Here is a 9,816-nt window from a genome sequence, read left to right as displayed (position 1 = left end):
GAATTCTGTCACAGATAAATGCCAGCTGTGATTTTTTCTTGTAAGATATCAACTCTGTCACAGTCCATGTGATTTATGTATATTGAAGCTTCCTTTTTAATAGTTTAAGCTCATTGTTAGTTCAGATAGCTTTAAACTTGTGATTGTTCTTAATTTGCGTTGTAGTTTATGTCATTCTAAAGGAAAGATATTTTTATGACATGCTTGTCCATGGATTAGGCTTATATTTGGCATATATTTGTTTAATATATTGTCATCATGAAGGCATTTTTACTAGAAGCCTTCAAAGTTATTTTAGACAAAGCTTGAAAGGGACTTAATTGTATCTACATGTTCATGCTTGATTTGAAAACTGCAATGCTAACGATTTTGGTAAGACTTGAAATACTATGTTATTCATGATTTTTAACATTAATGGACAGAGACCAGAAAAACTTATGCAATAGTAGGGTGTCTTTCGTCCAACTAGCTGTGTATTTGTCTGTAAAGAATTTTTCAAAAATGCTACTCCTTCTACAATTTTGGGTCTGATTTCAGACTTCATTATAACTTGGCACACAAGTAGACTTAAAAATTCACTTAAATAAATATTTCTATTTGTTACTTTTTCATTTAGTTAACTACTATTGCCAGGAAAACTAAAATTTACAAATATCTATGAAATATTTTGAAAATGCTACTCCTTCTACTATTTTGATTTGAATTTAATATTGACTTGGCACATAATGTGATACATAGATGTCTTTATCGGTTTTTGATGTCGATCAATGATGTGGCAACAGTTAATTTGAAAAAAAAGAAATATCTGCAATTCTTTTTTCACATCTACAGTTTTGGTGTAATTGCAAAACAGCTTAGCAAAAAAAATGGGACTAAACCCAGAATCATTGTTTTACATTTTTCGTCCTTTGTAGTGGAGCTACAGTCTCGTCAGAGACTTCAGGTCTATCCACATGTACTGATCTAGAAGTATTTTTTTTGCAAAATGTTCAGTCACTGTACATATCATTTTTGAAGTGAAAATATTGATTTTTTAAATAGTAGCCTAATATAGTTTATAAAAGTATGAAACAAAGGGAAATAACTCTGTCGCAAAAAATCACAATTTTTGGGAAAAATTCCTCAATTTCAAAATCGCACAGTGTCACCAATAATCAAAACCCGAATAATTGCCTGTAGGAAATTATTATTGAGTTCACAATCTTTATCTTGAAACAAAATAATCTAAAATTTAAGCGTCCAAACCCAGTTTTAAAACTTCTCCAATATCGACCCTTTTCCCACATTTTTCAGTCTTTTTTATATCAAGAGTTATTCCCCCTGTGTTTAAATATAGCATTGATTTTTAAGACAAAATAATTTGTGCAAAATAAAATAAATAATATATATTTTCTTTTGTTCTTACTTTTGATCACTCAATATTTTAATGAAAAAGAAGAAAATGGTGAATGAAAATAGCAATTTTTACAAAATTGTGAATACAAAATGATGATAAAAATGGTGCCTCATGGGGTACCCCCTTGGTAGGCCCCAATATTGAAAATTTTCAGAAAATTTTTTTCTTGTGATTATATGCTATATTGTTGGAGTCTTTTGGGAAAATTTCATTAATGTGAGTGACACTTCATGTATGGCCCCCCTGGTTTTCTCATAGACCCACAGTTAATAATAGAAACTAAAATGAGACCCAAGAAATAATCACAGGATAAGATACATAAACTAATGGACCTTATTTTGTTTCCTTAAAAAAGTACAAATTATTCTTTTCTTTACAGGTTATAAAATTAACACCAAATAAATACAGTATGTCCCTTTATCTTAAATGCCAAAAAGAAAGAAAAAGTTCCAAGTAAAAATTAATTAATTAATTAATTAATTAATACTGGATCTTGAAAAAATCATAAACATAACAAAGATTAATTTATATAAATCTTGAAATACATTAAATTCCCTTAATATCGACATATTTTGTGATTGGATTTTGCATCAGTGTCAAGAAAATCTTACAATCACAAAGTTGTTTCTGTTGACATGCCCAGTAGATCTAGCTTTTCGTGTATCACATCCAATGGAGTTGTTTGCAATCGAGGACGCGGATCCATAGTAAGTCTTTTCACATGGTAACGGAAAGGGAATCATTCCCGTCTGTATCTACAAAGAGCAAATAAAGAACACTGTCTTTTAAAAGATGTGACGAGATTTGCAGTGATCTATTTTTCGAAAAAAAAAAATAGACGCTTATCTTTACAAATGCACTCACCAGGAAAAGGTAGTGTGTTGAATACCTTCTCCATTTTCCATTTTGGGAAAGTCACTTTTTTCCCATGATGGCTTTTGGGTTATGACACAATCTTGCCATTACAATTATTGTTTTGAATATATTTTATTGACATCATGTCAAAGGGATTTGACAAAAGTCCCTAAGACTTAGATAGTCCTCTCCCATACACAGAATATCATAAGCCATACAATGTTTAAAAAGATTTACAATTTTACAATAATATACATGAACGAAGAAGAACAAAAACACAAGCTATTATTGCCAAAAATATATATATTAATATTCTGTTGATTAAAATGACGACAATTACCATAAAACATAGTTTCAAAATAGGTAGTGAATTCAAATAATTGTTAATTGAAACAACCGGTATCCTGAATAAGCCATTTTTAAACCTAGTCAGCACTGGTAACTGAACATTCTAGGTACATCACACTAACCTATTACTTTGTACACTGGTTATCATGCACTGAACATGAATTAAGTGAATTTTGTTCGTTTACTTTGTTGACTTTGAACTTATATAACATGTTTCATTGTGCATGTTTTTTTTTTAAATCAATATATCGAGACACAAATACTTACCAGTATAAATCTGTAAATTGAATACAAGTACAAGTAATTAAGACATGAGCAGTTGAAGGAACTTGAAAGCACTTACTGCAACAATACTGCAACACGGATATTTGGTTTATACTGTTTCAACTGAATGACCGGATCTTTTGTCTTGCAACGGGATTCCATCTCACGAAATTTTGTCGAATTCTTTACTCCACGCCGTGAAAACATACGTTTTACCACTGTTCCACTCGCATTAGGTATTGTAATAGAGACAATTTCTAAATTTTTCTGCTTTTTATTAGAAGATATTTGTTTTCTTCATCGTCTTATTAGATATTAATAAAAGTTCAGAACACAATAAGACGTATACTCTTCTCTATCATTTAGAGACTTTATTTTCAGAGAAAATATACAAGCCCAGATCTATATTGAATGGAACGTATCGATCCTGACTCTGGGTACCTTTGTGTACATGCTTTACAAAAAAAAATACGCAATTAATAAGACTGAATAGAGCTTAAAAAACAATCATTTTTTTTTACCTGTAAGAACGGAAAACCGTCCTATGAGTTAACTTGTTTTTTTCTATCCCTTCTTTAAATATTTTCTACAGTACTGTGAACTTTTAAACAATTGAAAATCGGAAGATTTTTTTTTCAATTAACTGTTGTATACTTAGTGATAAAACACAGTCAAATTTTAAACACGCATACTCTGAAATTTGTTGCAACGAATATTTTTCTGAAAATCAAATTTTAAATTTTGAATCGTAAGATGTATGAATATGAAGCTTCAAAATCTTACCAACACACGGTTTCAAATTACATGCCATGTTTTCCATGGTCATGACCTGACCATCACCTGGTTTTCCCTAAATTTATAAATATCATAATAAAATCATCCATCATTGAATACAATGATACAATAACAATGTGAATCTGTGAATTCTGTACTTGTATGACGTTAATATATACTTTAAGTATAGCATTGAGGGTGTTTACAAGAATCAGGTTCCCCATTATAAGTCCCGTTTCCCGAGGCAAAACTGAGGGGAATATTCCTGGTCGAGAGAAACTTGAATCTCATTCAATTATATATATATACTTTTAACTATTTTTATATTACTGATACAAACGTAAACTTTAAAAGAAATAGAAAGTGTGATTTCAAATGAGATATTTGTTATGGCCATTTCGGTAACTAGACTTTTTAGGGTCATTAGTACGATGTGACGTCATCGTTTTTGGGGCACAGTATTTTTTTTGTGTAGAGCCCGTGTTATCATGGCAGAACGCGGCAGGGCTTGGTGCCGCATTTGTTACCAGTTTGCCATTTGCTAGTTTACTATATGATATTTTCCAGTCTTTGTACTGATATTTATTTCACTGGAGGAAACTTCTAATTGTAAATATTTTGTACTGACTCCGGACAGGAAATTAAGGAAACAACGTTGTAAATGCGTCCAATGATTACCCATCCTAACAGAGTCTTAACAGCGAATGGACCTTTGTGTACACTAGTAATCACATCCCATGGCTCCATTGCTTTCGGTACGTTGACTCCAATCAACAAACCAACATCACTATCTATTGTGTCAATATGTACATCACGCAGATGCGGCCATCTTTGTAGGTCCTCGGGCGTAACAATGTCTTTCTTGGATTTGGGCAGATCCGGTTGAGTGTATATAGGAGGTAAGTCAATTGTGTGATCACCATTTAAATCACTCACTTCAAGACCAGATAGAATGCAACAGTTTTCTGTCCTCTGCTGTCCCATGGTTGTTAAGTTAAGCACAGTCCTTTTGCCTTCAAGGTGAAGTGATCTTGCGATTTCCTCTGTACAAAATGTCGCTGTACTCCCAGAATCCAAGAAAGCATAAGTTGTAATAAATTTGTCACTGTTTCTTGATTTCAGACGTACTGGTATGACCGGAAGCGCTTGCCTCACTGAGTCCCCAGCCCCCTTATGCGCTGTTGAAGAAACGGCTGCAGATGAGCTGTTATTGTTTTGATCAGTAGTCACTGGGTTTTCCTTGCCTTGTCGAGGATTCACATGAAGTATAGATGGGTGACACTTCTTACAGTGAACGCAGTATAACTTGTGTTGACAGGCTCCCTTAAAATGTCCTGATCTCAAACACGAGAAACACAGTCCCTTAGACTTCAACACTTCATATCTGTCCTTTAGGGGTAACTTCATAATGTTCCTGCACTCTTCCAATGAATGTGATGTGCCTTGACAATAAGCACATGGTTTCATAAATCCAGATGATTTTGGTCTATGTTGTTCATATGCATAATTGTTTGTAGATAGATGAGATTCCACGGTCTTAGTTGCAAAGTTCCCTTTCTGTTTTGAGAATGTGGCTGGTTTAACATTCTGTCCGTGGGTTGAAGACGTTGAGATATTCATCACTTCTCTTCCATAGATAGGGTCGTTGGCCTTTTTAGCTTCCTTACGAACAAACTTCACTAAGTTCTCAAACTTCACAACTTCTCTTCTGTCTTTGAGCTCGTACACAGCATTTCGCCACTTTTCTTGCAAGTAGAACGTAAGTTTCTTTATAATAAGTTTCATGTTCTCTGGATACTCTAAGGCTCTAGCGCTGGCTACGTTATTGACAGCATGCTGACACTCGGTAAGGAATATTGCATAGTCATCAAGTCCCCTTGCATTGTCTTGTTTTATTGATGACCAATTCAATGCTTTTTTCATATAAGCTTGCGCAACAATGTCTGGATCACCATATCGATCTTTGAATTCATCCATCGCTGCCTTGTATCCTCCTTCAGCATTTAAGTGTGAATATCCAGTCACTATTCTGTTAGCCTCACCACTGGTAAATTGCAGAAGAAAGTTCAAACGTTCTTCATATGAGCTGGTATTAGCACACACCCTTGTATTAAACTGTCTAATGAATCTCTGGTAGTCCATTGGATTCCCTTCAAACTTCTGAATTTCTGATTTAGGCTTATTTAGTTCTTGTGCCATAATAAGTAGGCCTTCATGTTCACGATTATGACTGTGTGGATGTCCTGAATTGTATAAGTCACCGAATGTTAGTAAGTTAGGTACATATTGACATACATATTGTAATTTCGCTAGATATGTGCACACTTATTATGTACGGAAGATAAATCTTTTTACTGCCATGTTTTTCTATCATGATTTGTGTCAAGAAGAGTTATGCCTCTTTGTTTACATTTTGACGACAGTTTGTGTATTGAAGTATTTCTAGAACATGTAATACATCATGATTATTTGCTAGGATGTGTTATCATGTGTAACTTGCTTGAAATATCTTGTATTTATAGTATTTTTTCTTTGTATTTTTTGTAGTAAATCGTCGTCATTTCCAAGTTATTTCCACGTCATATTTTCCAAGTCATTTCTACGTATACATCCATGTCAATGTAATCGTCATTTCAACGTCATTCACGTCATTTCCATGTCAACTTCAACTTCAAGTCATATTTCCATGTCATTGTCATCGTCATATCTCATCATCCTCAGAAATAAAATCATTGGACGCATTTACAACGTTGTTTCCTTAATTTCCTGTCCGGAGTCAGTACAATATTAGCTTACTGAACGAACTCATGGGAGTAAGGTCCATCAATGTATCATACCAATGTAAAGGTTAAATGTAAAGGATTACCGATAACAAGGAACTGGCTTTCGCCTCAGTGAGAGTTTACTGACTTACGAACGGTGACTAGCCGATTTTTTTACGATTTCTAGTGAATTGGGCTCATCCAATGATCTTTTTTGGTAGACCAAAAACAAGAAGAGGTATAATGATATAAAATGTCGTGGCATCTTATCTGTCTTGTAGACAACAACAAGTTCATGTCAACAATACTTCTTCAGACTTTAATACTGTAAATTGTGGTGTTCCTCAAGGTAGCATCTTAGGACCTCTTTTATTTTTAATATATGTCAACGATATAACTGTCAGTATTGATGATGACTGTAAATTAATTTCATATGCAGATGACAGTGCCATTTTTTATGCACACAGAGATCCTGTTATTATTACTCAAAAACTGGGCATTGTTCTTGACAAATGTTCTTCTTGGTTAGTTGACAATAGATTGTCACTCCATTTACGTAAGACAGAATCTATTTTATTTGGTCCTCCAAGAAAGCTTAAAAGCATCACAGATTTTAAAATTGTGTGTAATGGTCATATTATTAAAGGTTCTGACAGTGTTAAATATTTAGGAATCTGTATTAACAAGTTTGTTTCATGTGAAAATATTGTTTTAAGTATCATACAAAAAGTTAATGATTGACTTAAGTTTTTATATAGAAATGCATCCTGTCTTAGTACACATTCTAGAAAGACCCAATGTTCTGCCTTGATACAATGCTATTTTGACTATGCCAGTTCTTCTTGGTATTTTGGAATAAACATGCAAGCAACTGAAACACAAATTACAAGTAACCCAGAACAAAGTAGTACGGTTCATTTAAAACCTTAGTCCCAGAGAGAGTATTTCTAACAATATTTTAAACTCTCTAAATATGTTAAGAGTGGAGAATAGAGCTAAACAATTAAGATTAAATCATGTTTTTAATATATATCATGGTAATACACCAGCTTACCTCCATGAACATTTTGTTTTAAATAATAATATCACAAGAAGTGCAACAAATAAGAATTTTATTATACCAAAGATAAAAGGGAAAGAGTCTTCATGTTTTTTCTATAATGCAATCAAAGATTGGAATACATTGCCACTGGAGATTAATTAAAGAGGTGAAAACAAAACAAAGTTTTAAGAAAGCTGTAAAATCTTTTTTATCTACAAATGCTAGTGTGACTACATAAAAAGCTTGTCTAATTTTTATTGTTTATTTATTATATTAATATAATAAGCATTTTGTGATAATTATCAAGACAAAATATGCTACTGTAAACATGTCATTTTTCAAAGCATTATGCTATACTCATAAAAGTACCTGCCTAAATTCCAATGTTTATGCAATTTTGTTATTTTTTGTTTACTAACATGGTTGTTATTTGAGGACACCATTGGAAATAAGCTTTTTAATAAGGCTTTTATGGTATATCCTTAGGTAATATCTATCAACTGTATGTCATGCAATGTATTTAATAATAAATACATATTAATGTTAAATTGGTCTTCCTTAATTAGCATAATGATGAGATAATGTCTGTGTATTTCTTTTCTCTAGTTGTATGCTAGTCAGTATTTTTTTTAATTTGTTAATCATGACATTCTGTGATATTTTTACCTGAATAAAATGAAATGAAATGCAGTCAAAATTCCATTCCTTTCTGAGAGTGTATTTTTCCATTATATCAAAGAAATACAAGATATGGATTTATCTTTATTTTACGGTGAGAGCATCATCATGTGAGGTGAACACATCTTACCTTTATGTTAGTGCTTTATTACGTGGTGTAAAAAGTGCATGACAATATGTGAACGTATCTTTATATTATATCAACACTTCATCACATTATGTCAAAACTCCATTCCGTGATGTTGATATATAATTACTTTATGTCAACTCTTTCTTATGTGATCTTAAAATATCTTTATACTGTGTTAAATCTTTATCATGTGGATTCCAAAAGTGCATTACCTGATGTAAAAATACATTTACATTATCTCAAAGCTGTATATCTGGTATAAAATGAATGTTATCGACCGTGTTTTTATGACTGGTAAGAGATGGGGTCCTGATTGATTAGGAAGAATTACAGGCACAAAATATCAGCTCCCCTCTTTTCCCAGAAATAACTTTACCATGGAAAATGTAATGTTCATTGACAGAACAGCCCCTCCCCCACTTTTTGTTGAAGTATAGTCCACTGAGGGTAATGGAGTATATTTCACAAAAAATTAAGACTGATCGAAGTTGGACCCCCCTCCCCGAAATAGGATTTTCGGGCTTGGAGTGGACAATTTTTTTTGGCTTCTCAAGTTTTTTTTTCGGGCGAATTTTTTTTTTGGTTGAAACCCCCCCCCCCCTTTCCCAAAAAATGATACGTCACTGGAATTAGCAATTTTTTCCACCATTCCAGGGCCAGAATTCTATTAGAAATATCTACCAATCCTCCATCTAAATCAATTGAATATACCCTAGTAAGCATGCATGGACACATATCGGTAGCGGATATGAAAATCTTGAACAAAAAAAAAATGGTCTAGCCCGAAGGGGGACGGTTTATAGTTGGAGACCACGGGGGAAAGCAGGGAAGCTCTCAGGCTTTATAGTTTTCTAAAAAAAAAGTTTTCAACTTAGTTCACTTAACTTAATGTGAAACTAATACTATGTCCTAAAAGTAAAAGCAATAAAATTATTAATTTTATGTACATGTAGATTTTGGTCACTAAAGATGGTAGGGCGGTATTTCCCCCTCCCCCTAACCCACCAGTGCACGTGTGTTATACGATGTGTTTACACTTTTAAGAAAAAGGAAAGTTCAAGACCTATAAAAAAAATATGACAATGTTCTTAGTAAGATCAGAATTTTAAAACCTTTATCCAAAAAAAAAAAAACAAACAAACAAACAATTCAAAAAAAAATAAGAAAAAAAAAATGCTGCACGACTCATAATATTTGATTTATTTCATTATCAGATTAAAGTAAACGCCATTGAATTTCGACGTGACTTTAATGCACAGTTGCAGTGTTAATGCTTTGCACGTTTCAAGATTGTCAATCCTTATGCTCATATAAAGGCCGAGGATACCCGTGTTCGCATAACGTAATAGTGAATCGACATAATGTATAAGTGTGAGGTAAAATCATAAAGAATTGACATAATGTACTAATAGGCTAACACAATGTAATTGTTGTTTGATTAAATGTCGTGAACAGTAAACATAACGAAATGCAAGAATGTGTTAATGTCATAAAGTGTTGACATAATGTAAAGGAAGGTTTACACGATGTAATAGTAGTGTGGGATAATATCATAAAGAATCGACAC

At 32.9% G+C, this 9,816-nt stretch overlaps 1 protein-coding gene across 1 annotated transcript; it reads right to left on the bottom strand.

The window, feature by feature from the left end:
• Positions 1–1,992: 1,992 nt before the first annotated feature.
• Positions 1,993–5,836, bottom strand: LOC134282482 (uncharacterized). The gene is made up of 2 exons (XM_062764890.1): positions 4,316–5,836; positions 1,993–2,151 (listed from the first exon to the last, which is right to left on the bottom strand). The coding sequence occupies exons 1-2, from the start codon at positions 5,834–5,836 to the stop codon at positions 1,993–1,995; spliced, it is 1,680 nt and encodes a 559-aa protein (XP_062620874.1).
• Between the last annotated feature and the right edge of the window lie 3,980 nt (positions 5,837–9,816).

The sequence above is a fragment of the Saccostrea cucullata genome, unplaced genomic scaffold, assembly GCF_032062105.1.
Source record: "Saccostrea cucullata isolate Sc308-1 unplaced genomic scaffold, CSIRO_AGI_Scuc_v1 ctg1154, whole genome shotgun sequence".
NCBI lineage: Eukaryota > Metazoa > Mollusca > Bivalvia > Ostreida > Ostreidae > Saccostrea > Saccostrea cuccullata.
This window is presented reverse-complemented; position numbering and strand designations above follow the sequence as displayed.

Bases quoted from the DNA above. Each gene is read 5' to 3' on its own strand.
- LOC134282482 (XM_062764890.1), bottom strand. From the start codon at position 5,836: ATGGCACAAGAACTAAATAAGCCTAAATCAGAAATTCAGAAGTTTGAA. The intron at 2,152-4,315 runs GTAATCATTGGA...TGCTCTTTGTAG, and splicing joins TTAAGACTCTGTTAGGATGG to ATACAGACGGGAATGATTCC.